General features: G+C 39.4%; 1 protein-coding gene across 2 annotated transcripts in view; it reads left to right on the top strand.

Annotated features, from left to right (window-relative positions):
• Positions 1-26,085, top strand: part of fat2 (FAT atypical cadherin 2) — a 141,257-nt gene that overhangs the window by 66,903 nt on the left and 48,269 nt on the right. For both annotated transcript variants that reach the window (XM_023287815.3, XM_055016282.1), the window contains exons 14-19: positions 338-491; positions 1,376-1,609; positions 7,323-7,712; positions 21,346-21,557; positions 23,782-23,919; positions 24,029-24,172. In XM_023287815.3, the coding sequence (XP_023143583.2) occupies positions 338-491; positions 1,376-1,609; positions 7,323-7,712; positions 21,346-21,557; positions 23,782-23,919; positions 24,029-24,172 (1,272 nt within the window). The remainder of the gene's footprint in view (positions 1-337; positions 492-1,375; positions 1,610-7,322; positions 7,713-21,345; positions 21,558-23,781; positions 23,920-24,028; positions 24,173-26,085) is intronic.

Here is a 26,085-nt window from a genome sequence, read left to right as displayed (position 1 = left end):
TTTATTTTGCTTCCTTCTGAATATATGTGGCTGTAAATACTGCAGTAGAATTGATCACAAACTAAAGGAAACTTAGGAAAGTTTGCTCATATGTCACTAAAGCACCAAAGATCTCCTTAAAACTCTACTCAAAGTCTAAACAAACTTTAATTCTTTACCTAAAACACACATTAGGTGCTTTTTAAACTCCCCTTTTCTCCCTTCATTACTTTGGCCCAAAGGTCAGTAGCTGTCCTGCTGTTAATTTAAATTTTTTTTATCCTGCCACTCAGCAGTGTGAAAGAGAAAGCACTACGCAAATGGAGGCCTGATCATTGTCGTTATCCTGTCCTTCCAGCTGGTCTACACAGAGGTAGTGATGGAGAATTCGCCTCCCAGCATGTTCGTGCTGAAGGTTTCGGCTTCGGATCCGGACGTAGGCGCTAACGGCCAGATCTCCTACACGCTGCACGGTGCAAACGCAGACAAGTTCCATCTCGAACACAGGACAGGTATGATGGCGTCTGTTTGAGGTCAAAACACCCTCTCCTGGTAAGCGAGTGTTGGAGTAGGTGAGGTGATAGCATCAGCCCTCTGCAGCTGCTCTTAGACAATCTTCGCTGACAGGAGCCAAAAACTATTGTCTTTTCTCTTCGCCCTGTTTTCAGGGGTACCTCACTGACATCCATCACACTTTATTTCTGTCATAACATCTTTGTCTCCTGCCCTCACTGCCACCTGATTGCCTGCAAGATATCAGACAGTTTTAGCTACACTGATCCTACCAAGATGTTAATATTCCCCTCCTGTATATCCACATATAGAGCCAAAGAGTTCATTTATAATAAAGAAAATCAGTTTTTAATCATGCAGTCACTCTATGAAGTCCTCCTGTTTCCGATGCGATGATGATGACCGCTTACACGTTAGCACTAGCCAGTCATAATGACAAGTTTTTATGAGATATTTTTGCTTCCTTTATAATGAGAAAATCAAGCAGGATGAATTGTTACACTGAATAAATTAGGGCTGTAAGTGTTTTTGCTCCTGATCCAGATATTTAGTGTCTGCTGATGCCATTTTTCTAGATAATGCACACTTTAAATATTTTAGATTAGCTACAGAACTTGGCTGTTACACCAGTGGAGCCTGTGTAAACTGTGAAGCTGTTTTAGAAATCAGAAACTGTTGGGCAAATCATCTTGAGTCTCTACATGACAGTCTCAGAATCTAGTTCATTCATTTTTACCTGTCAGTGGTTTTAATGTTATGATTGATCGGCATAAAATAATAATAAACGTTATTCAGATGTAGAAATGTGTTACTGTTTGCGCTTACAGTGTACTTTATGTCCTAGAAAGTTAATCAGAGTGTTGGTGAATCCACCTTTCCACAGGTGAGCTTTTTACTTTGGCCGTGTTGGACCGTGAGAAGGAGCTCGAGTTCAACCTGGCGGCGAAGGCGACGGACGGCGGGGGTCGGTCGTGTCAGGCCGACATCCTGCTGATGATCCAGGACATGAACGACAACCCGCCCCGCTTCTCCTCCAGCCACTACGAGGTCACCGTGTTTGACAACACCACGGTCCGCACGCCAGTCGCTGTCATATACGCCAAAGACCCAGACACAGGTAAACTGCTGCCGGCCTTAAATATCATTTTGGGTGCAGCGAACATGTAACTGAGACAATAACACCGTGCAGAACCTTTCATTGTTTCGCTCAGGTTGGAACATGTTGTCACAAACCTTTAGTCCTGCCATCAGAAATCCCTTTTACACTATTAAAGCCTAATGCACAGGCTTGCCTCTGTGTGTTTACAGTGTGTTTGTGTATGAATGTGGTTTTGCTGATCCCAGACATAATAAGGGGCTAAGCCATTCCTAACAGAGTTTTGCTTTCTGAAACACCCACTTGATACCTTTCCACTGTGTCATTCCAGCTGTGTTGATAATTATTTACTGCACGTCGATTTTAACCCTTAACCCTGGCAGCATTAGCACCTCGTTGTATTCATCAGGTCACAGCCATTTTACCTTTTTATGGCTCCTGTCAATCGTGTTCGTAATCAGCATTCATCTCCAGATGTTAACATGCTAGTGTTCCTTTATAGAGCCTCTCGGGTATTTGGAAGGTAAATTGTGGCCCCAGAGGAAAGGACGAAGGGTCAATAAATCAAACTGTTTGTCTTAGAAGCATAAAGATGTTTATCTTAATGTTCCTGGTATTTCACATTAAACTTTTCCGTGTGGACTTTAATGTTTTTCTGTCTTCACCAGTGCATTAAAATGCATCTTCTGTCCTCATGTTACATTTGCAAAGTCAATAATTTTGATTAGTTTAAAACCCGCATTTTTTTTACATGCACATTTGCTTTCTTATTCCTCTCTGTCCCTTCATGCTTATTAGTGCATTTCTTGGTGTTTCGACTCCCAGTGGCTGCTTAGTATGTAAGCCATGTGAATATGAATTCATCAGCACTTTAAGATTGTGTTGTCCTTTCAAACTGTCTGCTTTTTTGTGCTGTTTATAGCTGGTATTTTGTTCTGTATTTCTGCATGTCTATTTTCATGCTAATTTGAATAACTGCCTCTTGAAGAATGTGTTCACGTCAAGATCAGCACTTTGCATAACCTGCACCTTCACTCTTCTGCTTTCTGCTTTTACGATTTGCATATACTAAACTTTTGCTGTACAACATTTGGTGCAAGATTTGCTCATGAAAGGGCTGAAATGTAAAAGTTTAAGAAAATTTCACTCATTAGTTTTGGATCTGAACAAAAATGATTTACTTAAAGTCTGTAAATTTGAGCAAGTTATTCCAGCAGCTTATAATACAGTCATGTGTTTGTGTTTAGGATGTTCCAGGCTGCTGAAGACCACAAGCTGAACTCTGCTGGTTTAAAGTTGTTCTTTATACTAGAAATGTTTGTACCTCAACCTCTTTAGGTGCTTTGGGCTCACTAAATTCCGAATATGTGTGCCCAGATTAAAAAAAAAAAGAAGATTCTAAATAATAAATATTGGAAAAGGGAAGAGAATACCCAAAACATTAGGAGTCTGTCTTTGCAAATTTCGTGGAAAGAAGCAGATTAGTGCGCACAGAGGCTGAATGTTGGGTTCAGACTGCACTGTCAGGGACAGTAATGAATGAATAGCTACTGTTTTGTGCCATTCAGTGTTTTAATTGCTTAATCAGCAGCAACTTAATCTAAAAGGAGGTTGTGTAATGATTATGAACCAAGCATAACCCAATTATTTACTGCTATACTCTACTTACTTTTATATTAACTAATCATTAGCTACTATATAGTCTTGCAAAGGAAGACCACAGTTCATTATCAGCGGTCTGACTGCAGCTCATTATAATTCTGTAATCGACTAACAAAAAAACACTCTGACTTGTTTGTGTTTCTTTAAACCAATTACATTCACCTTGGGTGGTACTAAGCCCAGGGTGCAGTGATGGTGTCACTGCAAAGTAGTGTCAGGAGGAGTTGTTTTTGGTGGCCAGCTCTGTCACTAAAATGGATAATTCACTGAAAGCAGGCCTGCCAGTGTAGGCCTTGCACAATCCAAGCCTTCATTAAACCATGCAGGTTGTTGCTCAGAGGTTGTTGTGTGAGGTAGCTAAGGGGACTTAAAATACAGTAACATGCAGATCGTAGTAGGTAGGAGAATGCCACATATAATGCGTCCATCCTACTGTATGAGGGGGTTAGAAGCAGAGTGGTCTAACCCACAAAAAATTCAAATTGAGTTTTATATAATTTCTGTAATATTTTGTGGTCTAGATTTTAGTGGCAAAGCGGTCTAACTTTTAACCCAACTATAGCATTACAGTGGTGCTTCCAATGTTAGATCATTCTTGAAAACACAAATATTTGAACCCATTTTTCTCAAAAGCTACAGAAAGTGAGTTGGACAACTCTGCTTCCACACCCTTCATATAGTCCAGGATTAGTTTAGAACAACACACTCCAGATTCATTCCTTGCTTGTTCTTCATTCTATCACATTGTGTTGACCACTGACATCACAGAAGTCGTAAAAGATGCCAAGTTTTGGTTGGAAGAAAAGCAATGAGAGAGCCTAACCCTCCTTGTCGGAGTAAAGACTCTAGAAACAACCAGTCACAAATTTCTTGCCATCATAACCCTGGTTAAATGTTAATAAGACACACAGTCTGATAGACACAAATGATCTTTCCTCACACTGGATTATATAACGAATGAGCCAACTTGACAAAAGTTTTTAATCATTCCTGTAGGGGTAAAACTAATAACCAGCACTCCTTCATTAATCTTTTCCTTATTTCCCTTGTGTTCCTCCTCCATGGCTTTCTACCTGCAGTCTCCCAGGTGATTCATGCATACCTCCTGTTTTGTAACCTACACATTTCACATTCTGTCTACAGCTTTTTATTCACCTTCATGATTTAACTACAAACAAATGCCAAGCAAACCAATTTCTTCTGATTAAGCACAGTTTGGTGCAAATTTCCACTGCAGCGTTTGCATGTTTTATTCATTTGTTGCCTTTGATCACTGCTCGGTTTTTAGGTGGCGGAGCAGTAAAGTCAGATGAAAGTCGCAGGCGCCGCATGGCGTTTGATGTGCCGTTCAAGAGCTTGGTGGTTTCTAGCGCACTTAAATAGTTACAGTTTACACACAGGGATCGAGAAAAGTGCAAAAACAAGACACCCACAAATAGGAATTGTGCCCACACAGCAGCTGGTGTGTTTGGACAGATTCAGACAGGTAGAATTCACACACACTCTGAGCTAGGAGACAGAACAGGTCAGACACTCCTTCAGATGTGCAGCAGCTTGTCCTCTTTCTCAACACTGACAACTTTCTCACAGACAACAATGACTCAAACCTTGTTTTTTTTTTTTTTTATTTCTTGGGTGTTTAAGCTGCCAAATAAATGAATCGAAATCACTTTGACAAGCTGTAACATGATGAATGATCAGCATTTTTATTCAGAATTAAACTGTCGGGGCGTTTATCATCTGGCAGATTTGTTTTTTTAAGAGAGAATCAGGAAACATGGGTGTAAGAGATACCTGATCTTCCTCTCAGCTTTTAATGTTTGTCCTTTAACAGTAGTGCCATCTTTAGGCCAATTAGCTTGTTAAACTCTTGAGCACAGAATAAAGTGCATTTCCCCTCTAAGGCTTGTCAGAGTCAAGCCATCTGTTTGTTAAAGCTTTGTGTGAGGTAAAAATGTTGACCTTTAATCACCGCACTCCCATCAGTCTGTGCAATCATCCTAAAACTTCACTCGCGGAGCTTTTTAGCTCTTGAACTCTTAAAACAAATCCGCCTGCTTGACTTAACCCCACAAGTTTACGAGAGCTGCAGGTTTGTTTTGGGAGATATTTAATGAGGAACCAGGTGAAGGTGGTTATTAACCTGAGTGGTTTAGCACAAGTTGAGTTACTGCTTTTTGGTAATTTGGTGGATTCCAGCGCAGGGTGCACTGTTTAGAGAAGAAAAAGTACTCCTAAAGAAGAGAAAAGTCAGAGCAGAATTTGCACATGGCACAGTTTACTGAACATTCCTACTCTGAGTAGCAGTGTTTTGAGGGCATTTTTCTTTTCTGCCTTGTTAATACAACTGTTTACGCTAGTGTTCAAAAGTTTGGGGTCACTTAGAAATGTTCTTATTTTTGAAAGAAAAGCAGTTTTTTTCAAAGAAGATAACATTAAATTATTCAGAAATCCAGTGTAGACATTGTTAATGTGGTAAATGACTATTGTAGCTGGAAACAGCTGATTTTTAATGGAATATCTCCATAGAGGTACAGAGGAACATTTCCAGCAACCATCACTCCTGTGTTCTAATGCTACATTGTGTTAGCTAATGGTGTTGAAAGGCTCATTGATGATTAGAAAACCCTTGTGCAGTTATGTTAGCACATGGATAAAAGTGGGAGTTTTCATGGAAAACATGGAATTGTCTCTGTGATTCCAAACTTTTGAACGGTAGTGTATATATATGGCTGGTTTTGTGTTACCGGTTAATTAGCATCACGCTGGTGGATTTAACATTCTCTGCAGGCCCTACAAATAAAGCTCTATTTAGTAATAAAGCTCTATTTTCCATCTGTGCAATAACTTTAGCAAAAACCAAGACAGTAAAACTTTATTGGCACTCATGCTGTTTTTCAGTTGCTTCAATGTCATTAACTCCCACTTTAAAATTAGACAGTAGCTGGAGGTGTCGTTCCTTCAAGTTTTGCCAGATTTAACTGTAAACAACTGCACACGGATGTTTATTTGATGCTCAACAGCTGTTTGTGTAGCAACAGTCAGTAATTGTCTTTACATGTTTTTTTTGCCGCACAAAATCTTAACAGTTTTATTGCAGGATTGAAAGTGACATGTTTTTGATGGCCTTTTCCCCTCCATGTTTAAACATCGCATCTTCAATTATAATCATCAACACATCTTGTCGAAATCCAGATGTGGTTTGGATACCAGTAGCAGCGTCTTGCGTAATTTTGGTTTTCCTCCTCAATAAAAGAATCCAGGTGTCATGCAGTGGCTTGTCTGCCAGCAGGAACATTCAAATTATGCCACATGACTAAAACCAAAGTAAACCGGGCATATTAGAGCTGTTCCACTGGCGGTTTTACACCTAATTCAGAATCACACTGGTCCAACTAGAATTTCCACAAAAATTTGTGATGACACAAACTGATTTAGATGCAATCAGCATGAATCTGTCAGGTAATTCCAACCTTATATAGTCAACATAGAGTTAATTCAGAGTCCTGTGCTCTGCTACTTGCACTAACCATTGACTATTAATGCCAATACAGATCTCTGTAATAATACTAGCTTGGAGATTATAATCCATTCAAAGTCAGATTACTAAATCTGATCATCTCCTCAAATGCACTTTTCAAAGAGAATTACAATCGCACTGCATGCTCCTGTAAAAATATTCATCCATCAACATTAAAAGACACTGACAGTATAATTGGGGGACTGAAATATGACGTAGATTATTTACTATTGCATCATTTTTCACTTGACTTTCCAGCCGTGTGCAACAATAACTCCTAATTACATCACTGATTAATTTAGCCCGGCGTGGACCTGGATAAGTGGCAGAAAATGGATGAATTAATTAATTTAAATGATTAATTTGTCCACAGAAAACAGATCTTACAGCTTCCTAAAGAGGCTTCTAACATCAAGCACAGAACTATTTTAAACTATCATTAATGCCAGACAGCACCCTAGAGAAGCCGAGAGATGAGATTTAAGACTTTAGTAAATGGAATGGGCATTAATAGCTTCTAAGGTTCTATCTGTTTGTGTTTTTGTTCTCCAGGTATAAATTCAGAGGTGAAGTACTCCCTCCTGTCCGGTGACGGTGGCTACTTCTCTCTGGACGAGTTTTCGGGGATCCTGCGGTTGGAGCGACCTCTGGGCCCCGACACCCCGCCAACCTTCGAGCTGAAGGTGAAGGCCACCGACCGCGGCCTTCCTCGCCACCTCTACTCCGTTGCCACTGTGACGGTGGACGTGGTGTCCCTGGACGACTACCAGCCCGTCTTCCTGAGGTCCGAGTACGTCACGCAGCTGCTGGAGTCTTTGGCGGTCGGGTCGGAGGTGCTGAGCGTCTCCGCCCTCACCAGAGACGGCGGCGGGCCGGATCCCGTCATGTACCGCATCATCTCTGGAAACGACAACGGACGGTTCCGGCTGGACTCTCGATCAGGTCAGAACGGTTTATGTCTTTCACTCTTTACTCTCTTTTTGAGGATGAATCATTGTGCAATATACTGGACCTTTTAAAATAATGAGGAATGCTATTTATGTCGGATGTTGTTGTTTTTTTTTTCTTTTTTTGCCCCAAAGTCCAGTCCAATAATATTCTCCTAAATAATACAGGGAGTCCTCGACTTACATGGGGATTCCGTACCTACGGCGCGACATAACTCGATTTTTGCCGTAAGTTGAAACTCACATATTGTGGCGTACAACCAGCGAATGTAAGCAAAGCTGTCTTCCACGTATAGTGCCGCATGTTGAAGTATTCATCCGCTCCGCTCTCCAGCTAGTTTTAACGTCGTGAACGCCATATTTCTGAATGATGGAACAAGACTTTCTTAATAACTTTGTAGGAGATGGTGACGTATCCACAAAACGCTGTAAGTCGAGGGCATCGTAAACCAAGGACCGACTGTTCATACTTTAAATACATAAAAGTTATTAAAATCAACCCAGTAAATCATATATACTTGACAACTGTCAACATATTTCGAAAAAAAATGCATTTCTGCATCCAAGCTGTTCCTTAATGATACGCCAGGAACCTTGTAATGAAATGTAGTGCAGCGAGGGTCCATGTGTCCAAAATCTGTGGACCTTTTTGGCCTTGTTGCTTTTTTGAGCGAAATTTCTCTTCTTTTTAAAGTATCTTCCTTTCTGCGTTCCTTCTGTGCACTGTAAATGTGACAAGTTACTGTTGGATTCCTTTCATTTTCTAATTTAAAACATTTCCACATCACAGACATTTTTAGCCTCTTGTCCTGCCAGAAACTTGGCGGTTGCACCTTTCAGTTGGTTTGAAAATTGCTCATCAAACAATTAAAAGAAGAAAAGGAGAAATTGTGCTCTGATTTTATGACACCTGTGGGATGTAAACAAAGATCTATACAAGTGTAGCCAATTCACCATTACCTGCTCCTCTCCACTGTAAAGGTTAAAAGCCATTCGCTCAAGCAGAATTTGTGTTTGTAGCTATTAGTGACAACCAAAGGCAAAAATAACAAATGAATTGAAGTTAGGCAATGACATTTCTAAAGTTTGAGAAAATAGTGCTTGTATTGTAGTGGCATCAGTGGATGTATCTCAGCTTTAACTACAGACTGCAAGGTTAAAACACACTCGAAGTTTGAAAGTTGGCTCTTTGTCAGGAGTCAAGATGTCTCAACCTCAGCTGCTCTGTTTGATGAGAGTCACTGGAGTATTCCTTTGTTAGATTCTCAGTCACAGTGATCCTAAGTGCTTCAATAGAGGGCAAGTGGACTTTCTTTTCTGGCTCTTATTCCCAGCTCACATAGCACAAGGCTCATTTACAACCTCACATGACTCGAGGTGGTCGAACTGCCTGGGCAGGGATCTTATTATACGTACCTGATAAGTGGTGTAAGAGACCCCTCCTCTGTTTAGAGAAGGCTTTCACATTTAACGTAGATGGATTCCTTCACTCCTCTCCCAAACCATCTGTCTTCTCTGTCCAGAATGTGAACATTGCTGTCCGTAAAGTGTCTTTTAGATGCAGATGGGCATGTTGTTTATTCTCTCCATATATACTACATATGTTTGTGTACTCCTTAATGCATTGGACGTCAAGTACAACATTACTCAGCTTGTTTGAGTGTTTTATGCTTTGGGTGAAACAAGGTGTTGCTGGGTCTGACGTGCCCTTGGTTTTTTTTGTTTTTTTTTGTTTTGTTTTAGTGTTTTTGTCAGTATAGCTTGTTATTTTTGGTGTTTTGTTTTTTGTCAATATATTTTTTGTTTTGTTTTGGGTTTTTTTGTTTTGTTTTGTTTGTCAGTATAACTTGTATTTTGGCGGGGGTTTTTTTGTTTTGTTTTGGAATTTTTTGTCAGTATAACTTGTTTTGGGGTATTTAAATTTTCTTTTGGCCTTTTTTTGTCAGTATAACTTGTTTTTTGTCACTCTGGGTCAGCACAAGTTATACAGCAACGTTAACTTTCTTTTGGAGCCATTTTGGTCCAATTTTCATTCCTTTTCTGTCTCTATTTTTGGTTTCTACTAGTTTGACCTCACTGGATGTAGAATGTGGTTGTAATCCACGATTTGTGCGTCAACTTTTTATTTTTTTCAACAACAACTTCCAAGCAGCAACCTACTGTACAACATTGAAGATGTAAAGTTTTGCAGAGGATATGGATCGTACAGTAAAGAAATCCAGTTTTTGTGGTGGATTATCCCTTTTAATCACAGTGCTTGTTTCCCTGCATGCAAATGTTCCACTACCCCTCATTATTTTGAGGGAACATCGAAGCTCCATCCTTCACTTAGCCTTGCTTATGACAACTGTGTTTTTTCCCTGATACTGTCAGATAGTATTGTGTTCTACAGAATGGTCTGGCAAAGCAAAACTAACTCTTTACTAACTGCTAAGAGAAATATCTCCATCTGCTGGATTGTCCACTTTCATCACCAGCTCTGCAGTGAAGTTTCAGGCTGTAAAACCTAAATAATTAGCTGTAATATGCTAAAATGCAAAGGATTTGAAAGGCGGTTTTGTCACTAGAAGCGGCTCCTTTCACATATCACTCAATTGCAAATACATAGAGAAATATATTTTATACAATACAATAACTTTAGGTTTCATTAGCCCGAAGTGCAAGCACCGTATTATTCGTTGATTTGGTATAAAGCAGACAAACGGGAGATTTCACAATAGAAACTGAAAAATATGAACTTTCAGTAGTGTTTGCTCTTAAAGAGTCATGTTTAAAGCAATTAAACACATTTTTTTCAACATAAACATCCATCTGTATTACTTCACAGCACAAAGAAGGAAGATTTTATTAAAGCACACACACACAAAAGAGAAAAAAAACTTTAATTTGATTTCTCGCCAAGGCACCCAGAGGCTTCCTGTCTGTTCAGCATGGAGCCACAGGTATGAATATGCAGCGCATTAAGTTCCCTGGTGAAGGCCACAGTGTGAAGTGCTTTGGGCACAGTTGTAAATTAACCACGTAATGCATCAATTTTTAAAATGTATTAACAGAATAAAACACTAAGTTCTCTTTCTCACAGTTTTACATCATATCTGCATATGTTTTTCCTGTTTAAAGAGGCACATTTTCTTCATAAATGTGAATCAAATCTTCTGAAACAAAGTAAACCCGTCATCCATCCTCCTGTAGATTTAAAAAGAAAAAAAAAACAACATTAGATCATTTTTTCCTTGACGTTGGAGTTGGTGAAATGGGTTTCTGACCTTTCGTGTGCTCCGTCCCCTGCTGGTTTAGAAACTTTTAGAGCTCGGGAATGAAGTCTGCCCTTTTGGACCGTGTGGGACTGTCTCACCAGCTGCTGCCAATAAATCATTAAAGGCCAGCTGGTCAGAAGAACTGCGCTCATTGATCACTGTCCGCTGCATTAGGTTTCATTATTTAAGTAGAGAGGAGACTTTAAAAGTTTGAGAAGCAGAGACGAGACGATCAGAATCTCGTATTGAGTTCAGCAGAAGAAGGAAAACCCAAGCTAGACAAATACATTGTAAAGATTCTTGGTTCGATATGAATTTATATTTATTCATGAGACACGCTGAAGTGGAAATACAGACCATGCAGGGGTGTTAAAAATCTGTGTTTGGAGGCATGAAAGGCCGAGGTGAGCTGTATTGTTTGGGAAAAACCCCTCAGGTGGCAGTCTGTTCTTTGTGTTTCGAACAAGAATCCAAGATGAAAATCGTTTGGCTGAACTCGGAAAGTGACCTAAACTAAAAGTAATCACTGCAGACCGTTAAGGATGTTAAGGGGGTTAAAGTGTTGGAGATTTGTTTAGAGGGGTTTATTAAAAGTGATGCCTTAGAGGAAGGCAGCAACTCCTGCTGATCACTTCTTTCTGTTCTCTCTCTGTAGCTTCAGCTAATCAATAAATGCTCAGATCTATCACTAAAAGTAAGTAAACTTAACCACCAGCCCAGAGTTTCTTATCTGAAGTTTGAATTCAAGCATCAGAGGCAAATTTACCCAATTTACTTCACTGTCAGTGTGCAGCACATGCACATTAGCTGAGTGTCTCTGTGATCGGTGTTAACCAGGCTGAACTGCAGAGCCAGCGTTTGTGCAAAGACACGTCAGTGATAATAATGAAAATTCATACAGAACCCAGCAGCTCACACATGCAAGATGCAGCAGAAATTGATTCAAGATGTGAAACCATAAGTGATCGGGCTCAGTGCTTTTGTGTTCATCCTCCTTTTGATTCACCCAGACCCAAAACTTTTGATGGATCGGTTCTCTATCTCTACATCGTCAATATGTAGGATTAGTGCGGCCAAAATGTAAGTGAACCTTATTCTGATGTCATTAAAAAGTGTATACTGCAATTTTTTTTCAGATTTTAGCAGTAATCACTTTGTTGAAGGTGGTGTTCAACATTTTTGGGGGTGAAATACATAGTCTTTTATGACTGTTGGGCTAATGTAATGCTACACCTGTTAGCTTAGCATAAATACTGCAAGCAATGGGAAACTGCTAGCCTTTTGAATTTTACGTTTCTGTCTTTGAACAGATTGGATAAACAAAATGCAGCACGAAAACCTCGAAACACCAAAACCAGGTTTTAAAGAGATGTAATCTCTTCAAAAACACCCCAAATGCACCATTTATCAGACCTGGAAACTTCATATATCATCACTTTTTTGTCCACTGTTGTTAACATCTGTGAAAATTTGGGACACGTTGATTCCAGGGTTTAACATTTTTGTAAATTTTTTAAATGATCGATGGCAATATATCTGTGTCATACTCTGCTTCTGTGCTCTTTCTCTAGAGATGCAGGACTTCATATTGCAGAGAAAAATCAGCCCACAGTGAGTAAAAATGTGACATGAGCAAAAAATAAAACTTCTTGGGGCTCAGAGGGTTGACTGATGAGCTTTCTAGATAGTTTTTTTTCAGGCTGCCTGTCTCTAGTCTAAATGCTTCGCGAAACTAACGGTGTCAAGACTTTATCTCGAGTATACATACCTGAGTATGTCATCGAACTTCTAATCTAACTCTTAACAAGAATGTTTCTCAGTATGTTCAGTCATTAAATCACCTTCATGCCCCCAATCTCCCTAAATTAGGAGCATGTGTACTGTCACATATGGATAAAAGGACAACTCTATGAGTAATTTTAAGGATAGGGTGGTCAAGTTTAGGTTGGTTGATGTTTGGCGAGGGGGAAAAGTCCTGCCGAGTTGTCAAATTTTAGTTTATTTGACCTTCAAACACGGACTCCGAAGTGATTGCTCTGTTCTATGCAGGAAACTTTTTTAACAATGCTTGGACAGAGCTGTAAGTTCACGCCGTCTTAAGTTGAGGGGTGGAAATTCCTGAAGGCAGGTGGTGATGCAGTGCAGTCATCAGAGGCGTTTTCAGAGCAGAACATTGAGTGTTTGTTTTCGCTGCCCTGGACAGCTCACTTTGTTACTGTCCCGTCTGTACGAGTGCTGCTCTCTGCTGAACAAGCTGGAGATGAACACAGCGAAGCTCAAATCCCTCCTCTGGCTGAAGGAAATGCAGGAACTCAGAAACAGTGAAAGTAGAGTTGGCGGTTAAGTTGATTCTCACAACAACGCAAGTTTGAGTTTCAATCAGTGTTAATTTTTTGTCCCCTGTGTGACGAAAAGCGACTCACTTGCTGGCTTGTTTACACCGCAGTAGCTCATTTATGAAGGATTCAGAGATACACATCAATCAATCAGACTTTATTTATACAGCACAATAATGCAACACAAAGCGCTTTACAGATAATAGAAATTTAAAAAATACCATTAAAACAGTACATTCACCCTTTCTACAGTCAAATTATCAATAAAGGATTCTGAAACACAGGGATTGAGGAACTGAGGCAACGCTATCCTTTATTAGACATGCAATGAGGAATATGTTTTTCAAGTAATATCTTGGTAATATTTTTAATGTGGGGCTCAAAACTGATTCCTGAGTCTGAGATGACTACATGATTTTTAACTTGTTTGCAAGGTTTTAATACCAGAGTAGTTGCGGTTCTGAACTAAACTCGTCTCTCTATGAAAGGTGCTTCAGTTTTGTCCTGGTTGAGCTGTACGAAGTCCTTTGCCATCCATATAACTCTTTGTTGTCCGTAAACATCTCCAAGGATGCTGTTAAGGACCCAGTTGTGAACAGTAAATCCCCCACTGGCCCTGGTTTAGGGGGTGTTTTTCAAACACTCGACATTCTGCAGTTTGTCATATCTTCCTGCAGATGCCAGATGGACAGGGCTTACCCACAATGCGTCGCTGAATCACAGCATTCGACAGTCAACAAATCTCCGGCTCAAAGTTAAGTGTCGCAAAGCAGAATAAACTCCTCGACTGATGCAGCACGACGACAAGGATAGAGCAGTAACACAGACAGAGAGGCGTTTCATATACAGGTTTATATTTATTTATATTTCATGCAGCTTTTTACCTCCTACTTTCCAGACGTAAACACTGCACCTTTTTATACCACACACATTTAGTTACTGTATATAAATAAAGTATACAAAGAGATTATATAATGTGGCAAAGCTTCCTGACACGCAATAAATATAAGTTAAAAAGATTTCTGTACATTATTGAACTGATAGAATATTAGAAAGAAAAAAAACAAACTAAAAGAAAGAAAGAAACTAATAGAAATAAACTAACAGAAGTAAACAAACTAAGAGAACGAAACAAACTAAAAGAACAAAAGAAATGAAAAGAAACTAAAAGAAAGAAACTAATAAAAAGAAAGAAAGGAACAAACAGACAAACTTAAAGAAAGAAACAAGTGGAAAGAAAGAAACTGAAAGAAATAAAGAAACCAATAGAAAGAAAAAAGAAACAGACTAACTAAAAGAAAGAAAGATAATAGAAACAAATGAATAGAAAGAAAGAAAAAACAAACTGAAAGAAAGTAAAGAAAGGAAAAACCTTTGGCAGCACCAGAAAAAAAATGCATTAAAAAAACATCAAAAACAGTGAAAATATCATAAAATGTCTGTAAAATAATGTCATTGTTTGCTGGTTTATATATAGTAAAACACGTCACCTCAGTTTTGTCTAAATTTAGAAGAATGTGGACGTTATGCACAGCTTTGTTTTGTTTTTATGGTTAACATGAAAAGTAATACCCCTTTTTTTCTAGGATTTTACCAGTTATTATCCAGAATTTATCTGGAATTGTGTGTATTAATCTGTAAAACAACAGTAAATTGTTGGAAAAAAAATCTGACTTCAAAAAAATTTCTTCTTTTGCAGTGCAAATTTAATTATAGAAGCTATTCAAACATCAGGATTTGCAGCTTTTATGTTTAATTTAGTTTTAATAATAGTTTATAGTTGCCTGGACGATCATTCCATGTGATCGGTACATTTGCCTGATTCCACTTGCGTTGATATTTCTTAATATTTTTACAGAACAGTAATAATAAAAGAAATAGTAATGAGAGACTGCAGTAAGTTCATAGAAGTGAGGCTAGTCTGGACGTGACATCTTGGCTCGCCTCATTATTTTCTTTATGAGCCCACACACCAGCATACATACGTAGATGTGTATCCACTCGTCAAGATACACCTCCATGTTCTTCTTTTTTGTCACTTTCACTCCTCCAGTCAACACATTCTTGATTTATCTACTTTTTTCTCCTTTGTCTACTAGCTGTGTGGGTTTTTTCTCTAAATTTGAAATCAATCATAACTGCTGTAGCCCAGTGATGTCAGATTAAATCATCTTTAGCGCTTTGTTCTGTAGTTTCTAAAACCTGCCCTTTGCTATGTGTACAACAGCGAAACACGTAGAAAGAAACACAAAACAGTGTGACAAATCACCTCCACCCAGTTCTTCTTTCTGGGAAGCTTTGAGCCAAACATAAAACACAGACACGTGCCCTTATTGACAGAAAGCTGGCAGCCTGGAGGACAAGAACACAAACCGTAACTCTGCTCGGTATCACCGACTCACTGCGCACGACTGGAACGTCATCGCCGCAGAAATCTGCCACATTACCACGACTACCTGCACAGACACAGCTTTTAGAAGGAGGAATGTCTGTGCTGGTTTCTCCTCTACGTTCTACACATGTAGGCGGGAAATTGTAGACGTTGTGTTGTATAAATGGAAATTAATTATGGTAACAGCACAAAAATGCAGCTGTGTTTTTATACAGTCAAAGCAAGGAAGTGAGGACGGGCCAGGGCTTGTTTTTGAAGAAGAAAAGAAGAGTTGGATAGGGAGCAAAAGTTTAGTTTGTTTCATATTAAAACAGAAGTAGCATCCATTTTTGACTTCATCTGTGAAGAGAAGAGAACTAATATAACACAAGAACAATTTTTTGTGACAACAACTGAATTATCTGAGTCAAAAATAGCAAAGATGAACTTAAGAGACAGAATAAAATCGAGATAAATATTTTATAAATTCTTGCCTTTTTTAGGCTTAGATGACTTTATTAATCCCCAGAGGGAAATTAAGTTTTTGCAGCAGCATAGATATTCAATAAAGGAGTAAACAATAAGACAACACAGAATAAGACCCGCCAGTTTATCCTCTTGTAAAACCACACATTACACTTTTTCTCACCTTTGTGTGGCTTGTTGAGGTTTATTTTAAAATGTGGAACAGGCTCAGGTCTGCCCCTTGTGGACACTAAAAGAAAAACCACAAAGTACAGGTGCAGTTTCTGTCAGCTGCTGCGTCTGGGCATGTTTGGCCCTCAGGAGACAGTAATAAAGACATTATGATTGATGACAGATAACTTACTGGGACACACTACACAGAGATGAGAATTCTGGTTTATCAGAAGTGTTTTCAAACAGTATTTTTTTTCGTTGGTTTCTTTTGGATGAGAAAAGACTCCATGGATGAAGACTAGTTAGTTGGTTTGACAAGTGCATATCTGATTAACTTCCACACTTGAATTGGATCTTCAGTTGGAATAAACTGGAACTCAATGGCATCAGCAGATATTAAGGCAGGAATAAGGTTAACATTTGAGGTTTGAATGGAAAATATTCTCAGTTTAAGGGTCGCCAGAAGCCCTTTGTCCAGGAAAAACTCTGCTGTACAAACTTTTATAATCTATTCTAGTTGGTTTTAAATGTCACTATTTGTTTGCTGGGTTTAGTTAATACAAGTATCTTTTATAGTTTTGAATGTCACGGACACATTGTTTGTGTTTACCACTGGGTCAAAATAACCATCTTTAATGCTGTGTCAAAGCAACCTGTTGGAATTAGCTGAGAAGGGCTCCTGTGCTTTATTAGTGAGACTCACTGAGTGTAAACGGCAGGTTTAGCTCAACTCTTTAACACATTTTGTGCTGCACTCTGCTTCTTTTCTGGTATTTAAAGTGAAATTCGCCATAGCAACCTTCCAGTATCACTGACAGGACTACTACCTGTCGTTCATCTATGCATTGAAAATTATTTTACTATGGTTGCAGGACCAAAATACCATATAAAAATACTTCAAACTGCCCACAGTTTGAGTTCATTTGCTAATTCTGACGCTGACTTTACCAGTTGAACAGTTTGTTCCGTTTCACACGAGCTGCTGTCATATCGGTTTAGCAAATTTCCGTAAGAGCCGCATGCAGCTACCTAATCATCTGTGCTTTTTGTAATTTATAACCACTAGAAATGAAACAAGGCTCCATTGACTGATTTCAAGAAACTAAAACAAATCGAAGTGTCTTTTTTTATTCACTTTAGCAGAATCATGATGAGGTGCAGCAGACCATTCTCCACTGCTGACACAGCACTATAGCACTATTTATCTGTCTGTCTGTGTCACTTTTTAACCCGATGACTTCACCTACATTTGAGTCAGCAGCTCAGAAATATGACTCAGATGTACTGTGACTGTACGAGCCATTTTTCTTCCTTATCAGCTACAATCGGTGCTCTTAAGCAAGGCAGCCAGGCTTCTTGTTGCCGTATCACATTTACATAAACAGTGGCGCTTGCTCTGTGATAATAAAAGTAGAGTGGGAATGAGGTGCGGGTCACTGATAGAAAGAAAAACCTGGAGCTCCGCCAATTTTCGCACAGTAACAAAAAAAAAAAAACACAGCTTGGATGATTGTGACTCAGACTGGCTGCAAAAATCTGCTTGATCTCAGAAAAATTGATAAAAGTATGCTGTGTGTACGAAAAAAAATTCACCGGAGGTGTTTGAGGGAAATGCTTGTTTTTGTTGGCTCTCATTTGTGTTTTATCTCAATGAAGTATGGTTGAGCAGACTGGCTGGCAGCCCAAGAAAACAGGCCGAGTGTGTCACCCACACACTAACCCTGCAGGAGGCAAATACACTCGGGCTCTGAGTGGTTGAATAAGCTCACTGAGAGGCATCTTCAGCTCAGCAAACATTAAAAAAAGTCAACAAATTGCAGTTAGCCCCCCTCCATCTGCAAACAGTCTGTAAAAGCCTGTTGTGGCGGACTCGCTAAAACACCAATTACATATTGAGATTCGGTTTGTTGACTCCTGACAGATATGTGGTTTGGACAGGAGTTTATCCAAGGATTTAAGAGAAAAATAACCAACGAGAGAGTGACGACTACAAGTGCCCCATTGTGGAAGACGCTACTTGCTGCTCCTAATTATGATCTCTGTGTATCAGCCTGTTGTGTTTTATAGCACTTTAATCCCACAAAGCCTGACTGAGTGCAGCTGTTCCTTCTTAAAGGATAAGGCTGGAGTTATTCGCAATTTTTCTTACTGTCGATAAATCCCACAAACACTAACAATGCGTTAGTGTTAGTCTCTCAGTGTGTCCTGACTGCTTTACCTTGTCTGAGGCTCTGAATGTGAACATACAGACTCCTACTGCAAACTGAGGTCAAAAGTCAAAAGAGGTCAGTCTCATTATTAACTCCGTTACTAAACATTTCAATCAGTATTTAGTGCAGTGGTGTTCTTTACCTCTCACAGATCATGGTTCAATGAGAATAATTCACTCGTTTTTCATTTTTAAAAAAACGTTAAAACTTACATGTAAAATACAATACTGTTACATGACTTTTTTATTTCAGATTTTGAATTTTTTTCTTTTTATGGAGTGATAAATGTTGATAAATAACATGAGACACATCTTCTGTTCAAGGTGCAAATATGTTAAATGGACCATTTTATATGTTGATTGTACTTATTAAGCCAAGCAGAAGAAATTTAATACTGAAAAAAACGCTTTTAACAGTTTTTTATTTATTTATTTTTTTTACTTTAAATGGTTCAATTTGACCTGCAACATGATAGGAAGGTTAAAAAAGGCCAACAGCAAGCCGCAGTAGCTTGTAACAAGTACCTCTCCATATGAGTCTGTGTAGTATGACACAGTTATTATGCAGTAAATCACAAAAAAGAACCAACATTCAGTTTATCTGAGTATTTTTTTTGTCCGACTGAATCATACACCATACATGTTGCACTATAGGACTGTTGGAAAGGTGAAAATTTGACATGTCTTACAGTTTTTCACTCTGATGAACTTTAAACTTTAAAGATAATATTGCTTTCAAACCCGTGTTTAATCGATGACATTTTATTTCCCTTAATGCCAAGATAATATCCAGAAAATGTTCAATTAATAGTCACCAAAGACAAGAAAACAGCACATGTGAAAAGCGATACCCAAGGAATGTTTGCTTAAACCATAATTTAAGCTTTAATGAGTTGTCACTTACCTAATAGTTTCCAAGTAATGACCCTATTTAACATAAAACACTAAAACTTGTGTTTTCTTTGTCCTCCAACATAGAGACGTGTAATTTATAACCACTAGAAATGTAACAAGGCTCCACTGATGAAATGACCAGAGGAGGAGAGAGTGCAGGGAGTGTTTATGGCAGGTTTATGGCAGGTCGGATAAAGGACGATTTCAAGGAATGACTCAAGAACAGTTCAAAAAAAAAAAAAGAAAGAAAAAAAGGCAGATACGACACAGAACTTCCCTCTGATGCCTCTTTTATTGCTGCCATAAATCGAGCTTAGACTTCACATGTGGGCGACAGCTAACACATGAGTACGGCAGCCAGCTGTGGAGAGATTTATAGTCGCTGAAAGGTTAAACTCACAGCTTCACTGAGCTGACAAACGCAAGAGTTCCCTACATATGTCACATGATGCCACACGCACAGGACGCGTTCGACTTCGGGTGCAGATTGCCATCCAAAGCACCGTCCTCGCTCCAGAAGAACATCCATTTTAACAGGCGTGTGCTGTCTGCCACTCATATCGATTCTGCATTCCAGTATGGTGTGCATTCAAGCAGGGCTGTAAAATAGTGGTTTACATAAAGAGGGATGATGGCAGTGAGGAAGGGAATGCATGGTGTAAGATCTGAATAAAGAATAAGATGGTTGAGAAGCCGTCATCTCAGACAGAATTTGTTAAACTGAGAGGTTAGAAGCAGAGTGGTCTAACCCACAGAAAATCCAAACTGAGTTTTATATAATTTCTCTAATATTTTATGGTCTAGACTTTCAGTGGTAAAGCGATCTAACCCACAACCCAAATACAGAGTTACAGTGGCGCTTTGAATGTTAGATCATTCTTGAAAACACTAAGCTTTGAACCCATGTCAAAAACTACAGAAAGTGGGTTAGACCACTCTGCTTCCAAAGCCTTCAACTGAAGTGAGGCTCTACAATGACGTGTAAATTAGTGGCTATTTCTATGCCTGCCTCTTGACTTTTCATGTCGCACCACAAACAGTTAGCAGTTTTCACTCAGTTACAGCTGTTGACTGGCATATATCATTAGAACGTTCTTCATTCTGGAAGTCCAGCTGAACTAAATATTTGTGTTACGATATTAGCATCAGCGTTCTAAATGGTTAACCTCTTAATTGCAAACAAACTTACTGTATACACATTAATATCCAAGTATTAGCATGTGAAATATACAAACATGCTCAGTGTCTCATGTTAAATCTTAGCCAGTTACCCACCATGGGAACAGATTTTGAGCATCAAACACTTTGTTTCCTGCATTCTGGGAAGGTTTTGTGCACCAATTTGTGCTTTTCTGCACCACTTTAGGGTGGAAATGTCCTTATTATGTACAGAAAAACTATATATATATATATATATATATATATATATATATATATATATATATACATACATACATACATACATACATACATACATAAATATATACATACATACATACATATATATATATATATATATATATATATATATATATATATATATATATATATTGCACCACGGCCATTAAACTTTGTGTGATATTTATGTTCAGCAGCCTGATCCATCTGTGGTGTTTTGGACTTTGTTCATCATAGTATCAGGTTTTTACTTCTCAATTATTGTGGCCAAAAGAATTCACAGTAATGATATTACTTAAATATCTGTAGAAATGTAAAAGAAAAATCTTTGCCTATTGTGTGTTTTATCTCTTTTTGGCAAATGAATTACACTCCAAGTACAAGCACAGGGAGAGGATCTGTAACCGTAACTGTACTCGTACTATGTGTAGTATTGACATGGTGTCAGTGCTTCATTTTTTTGTGATTATTGTGCAATTTTTTTGTTTTTTATTTTGAAGAATAATGACCTTGTGGTCTTGCAGGCCTCCTGACCCTCATCGCCCCGCTGGATTTCGAAGTATCCCGGGAGTACTACCTGTCTGTGGAGGGGAGTCGCGGCAAGTCTTCCCTCACCGACGTCACCACGGTTATCATCAACGTGACGGACGTGAACGACAACACGCCGGCGTTCGAACGGGCCGACTACAGCACTGAGGTATCGGAGGATCTGACGCCTGGAAGCCTGGTGATGAAGGTAAGAGACAGGGCACACTAGTAAGTAGTTACACTTTGAAATACCAAGTATTTTGATGAATTGAGCAACTGAGTCGGTCTTTGTGATAGCTAAAACTTGACCATTTACATGTTTTGAGAAGGAAGGATTACTTCATCACCTGCAACTGAAGACAAACAGTGAAGCGAAGGTTAAATTAAATTACTTTCAGATGAATTCTTCAACTTTATACACACACAATGCAGACTATGGTGCACATTCATACATTGCAGACGAACAAACATCAGTAATCTGAAATGAATCGCTAAACTGAATTGGACTTTAAATTAAATGTATTTTCAAGGTTGGATTTGATGGCAAGTCATTTTGTGTTATCTATATCTTCAGGTTTGAATTTTCGTGCAGGGCTTTCAAAGCCCCAACAAATACACATATCAGAGGTGTAATGGAATAAAACTCTGAAAATATTTCGTGGTCATGCAAGCACATGCACTCACCACCTCAACCCCCCAAATGCAAACACATGAGAGACACACACACACACACACACGTGTAAGTAATATGACAGCGTCTGACACCTGGCAGCCTGCAGACGCTTCGGGTAATAAGACACGATTACACACAAACAGAGAATTCAGCTTGTGAAAACAACACATATTTCTAATTGCACACACACAATAACGGCATGACAGCATGAGAAGATCTGGCAGCTTAAACACACACACACACAACACACGAACAGTTATCCAACAACATGCCAGCCGTCAGCTGTCAGGCCAGCAGCAGAGATAACACAGCAATAACACAGCTCACTGGCTCACTGATGGTCGCACCACGGTTGGATGATGAGTCTGTAATCATATGGTCTCATTTGACATTTTTCTTCTGCTTTCATCTGTTCACATCTCTCCAATTTCACCGTCTAACCTCCACCATTAAAAAAAAAAAGAAAACGTCTTAATTTGTCATTAGGAGAGAGAGCGTTATCTGTCGGCGGAGAAAGTTGTGGGATTCGTGTTGCAGGGAGCTAAATTCATGGCCAGAAAGAGCAAAACAGAACACGGTTTTATTAATTTGAATGACTCATCTGTGCCTAGTATTGAACCGAAACGGCTTTACTTTCACTAATAAATGTGGGTGGATTCAAGGTAGATTTTTGTATGATAAACAGAACTGAAAGAAGATCAGAATAATGTAAAATCATGGCTGAATAGCCTGTTTTCATCAAGATGAGATCAAGGATAAAACAAGCTTGTCTTGTTAAAACCACAATTACAGGAAGCTAATTTAAAGCTTAGCCATACATTTTACCTATGTGTTGTCCAGGCTAAACCACGCTAATGTTGGTGTCAAGCCAAAGGTTTACGGGAAAGTAGCACATATGAGGTGTCTTTCCATTGGCAGGAAGTCGGGCTGGGCACAGCATTGGAACAAATGTTTACAGGAATCAGTCCTTTCAGTCATTCTGTTCCCACTGCATTAACTAAGAGTGTACCATTACCACAACAAACAGTAGTTATTGGATGAATGTCTAGTTTTATGACCTTGTATGGAATGCTCCATTAGCATTTATAGTGTTTTAGAGGAAGTTTAAAGGCTACTCAACAAGAGCATTGAGAAGGCAGAAAAATGGTGCCAATCATCTCCAAGTTTAGCGTTTTTCTTCTCCAAATTTAAACAATTACCTCCCTACTAAGCAGGTTACCTACCATGGAGCAGGGAGTTTTTTTTCCTAGCGGCGGTTCATGCGAATGGAACATACACAAAGGTTCGGTCCACCTTAAAACAGCTCACAAGTTCTGCAATGAGAAACAGCCTGTTGACAACAAACTTCGACTAGAGCAAGGTTATACTGTTTTCTAATTTAACGGTAAGTTAAACGATGACCTCCGGCACTGAAAAATCAAGGTAATGCAACATTGTCCATTAACACAGGTGTTGGAGGAATCAGGCCACGACAATGTAGATCAACACATTTGCTTTCACAGGAAGCTAGCTTCTTTTCGTAAGCCAAGAAACTGTCTTTCAAAAGAAAAAGAAAAGAAAAATCTTCATTCAAATCTTGAATGAGCACAATCTTCAGTCATTTATGACGCTGTTGTTGCTCTATTGGATTGCTTTTGTGGAGTGTTATTTGTCAATGCAGTGTGTAGACGGATCTTTTGTTTGAAACCTCTGACGTCCAGAGCCAATTTCTACGCATGGAATGAGGTATTATTCATCCCCTCTGTTCCTTTACCCCCAGGTAACAGCCACCGATCAGGATGGTCCGATCAATAATCTGCTGCGGTACTCCATAGTGAGCGGAGACCTTCTGCAGCAGTTCTCTATTCACCCTCGCAGCGGTGAAATCACTGTCCGCACTGCGTTGGACAGAGAGGAGGTCAGCATATGTCAGATAGCAGATATGAACGTTACTTTTATTTTGTTGCATTTCACAAACACAAGAAAGTAAGACAAAAAAATGTGAAAAACTTTTCCCTCCTCTCCAGACCCCTCATTACTCTCTGACGGTGCAGGCGGCTGATGAAGGCAGCCCTCCTCTGTCCACGGCCGTCCACATCACCATCACCGTCTCTGACGTCAACGACAACCCGCCCGTCTTCTCTCAGGTTAACCACAGTCTGCTGCTGCAGGTATGACTCCCAAATGTCTCTGGGATCAGATACTGACACCTTGTTTGCACCTTACTTTGAATATGTGCATGTGTCAAGCAGAAGTCTGTTCTGACAGGAATCTTTGCAATGTCTGATATGTTTTCTTTAGTCTGATCCGAAATTTGCCTCAAGTAAAACTTTTGTTGAGGACTTCAGAAAGGTTTCACCAGGCGGTTGGAAAAACTGAACAAAGTAGTGGCAAAGGAGTTGTTTTAGTGCAACATTTGCACAGAGAGCGTTCAACAACATCATTAACATGGATATTTACCTCACAGTATACAAAAGGCCCAGTGTCAACAACATGTGAATGCACAGCAAAGTAATATTCATTTCTGCCAACTTTCAACAGAACATGATTGCAAGTGTTTCACAACCCTGATGAATATCGGCTCTTCAAAAAGCTGAAGTTTGAGTATTAACTGCTCCCTGGATTGGCAGATGCTCCCTGTTGTACCTTGGCTACTTTTTCTTTCATGTGGATGATGCCGCCGGTGTGCTGCAGGCATGAAATGACAGCGCAGTCAGTGCTGCTCCATTAAAAGTTTTACTGTAAGCAATACTAAAGTAGGACAGAGAAGTAAGAAGAAGTGTGAAAAAGTTCTTAAGAACCTGTTATCTATGTAAACATAGCGCAGTTCAACTTAAAACTGCTCTAATAATTGTGCTATTGTCATGTTTTTTTAAAGAACTGAAAAAATTGAACTTTTCCCTCTGTTTTATCTTCAGATGCACCAGTATGCTTGACTTGCTTGTTAACATTGTGCCTTTTCATCATATTTGACTTGATTTGTCTACAACTCTGAATGAACTCTGCTTCATCGATCGATTTGACCCTTGCAGGACACCATAGGCAGTTTAGGAGATCCTGCTGTGGTTCTGTACTAACCGAAACTAACCACATATGCAGCCTGGAGGGCTATATTTATAAAAAAAAAAAAAAAAAAAAAAAAAGTTGCCACCACACTGCCTCTGGTGAAAAGAAAAATGCCGACCTGACAGAAACCACTGCATCAACAGCAACAAAAAAAGTTGATTTGTTAGAGGCGGGGAAGTAAATAAATAAATAAAATAAATTCACCCATAAACACGCCTGGAACAAATCGCCTGCTCATCAACTCCCACCAGTATCCTCCAGTGTCCTGAGGGGAGGACGCGGCAGCTGCACTCATGTGTGAGATGTGACAACTCAATGAAAGCAGGATGGAATTGTTTTGAGGCTGTAAATTTCATGTGAGTGCGAGCAGAACACGCAACTCTTCAAAAAATAATAATAAAACAAGCCCCTTTCTGTTTGCCTCAATAACCTGATGAAACCAAGAGAATATAGGATATTTCCCCGAGAACAAGGCGGTAGTACTCCACTTGCTCTGCTCCTGATGGACTTACGAGGTGATAATGAAGACAGATGAACTAATGACTGCAGATAATTAAAGAGAAATCACTACAGATCCGTCATTCTCTAACAGTCGGTGTATCTTTCTGCATCGACTCTTCCTTTCTCAGTCTGGTGAAAATGTGCTGACCTGTAAGTGCTGCTCCATCATAACCGCGGCGCCCAGAGCTCATTAAAACTGTGTGCTGAGAGTTCGAGAGTGAAACTCTACGGAGGCATAACAAGGGCAGGATTTCTCAACTTCGTGTGGATCAAAGCAGCGGGAAGATCAGCTGTCATGATTGGTTGCCGTGTGTGTGTCTGATATAGTTTGCGTGTGTGTGTGTTGCTTGCAGGACATCAGTGCCACCCTTTCACCTAAAGCCTCTAATTGCGCGGCCAAGTCTGCCGGTGTGGAAGAACTCCGAACAGGCAATTTACTTCTACTTGTGAGTGTGTGAAAGCTTTGTGATGCTTGATACTCCAGCTGGACGGGGTTGCAGACTCGCCCGTGTTCGTA

This window comes from Amphiprion ocellaris, chromosome 13 (assembly GCF_022539595.1).
Source record: "Amphiprion ocellaris isolate individual 3 ecotype Okinawa chromosome 13, ASM2253959v1, whole genome shotgun sequence".
NCBI lineage: Eukaryota > Metazoa > Chordata > Actinopteri > Pomacentridae > Amphiprion > Amphiprion ocellaris.
This window is presented reverse-complemented; position numbering and strand designations above follow the sequence as displayed.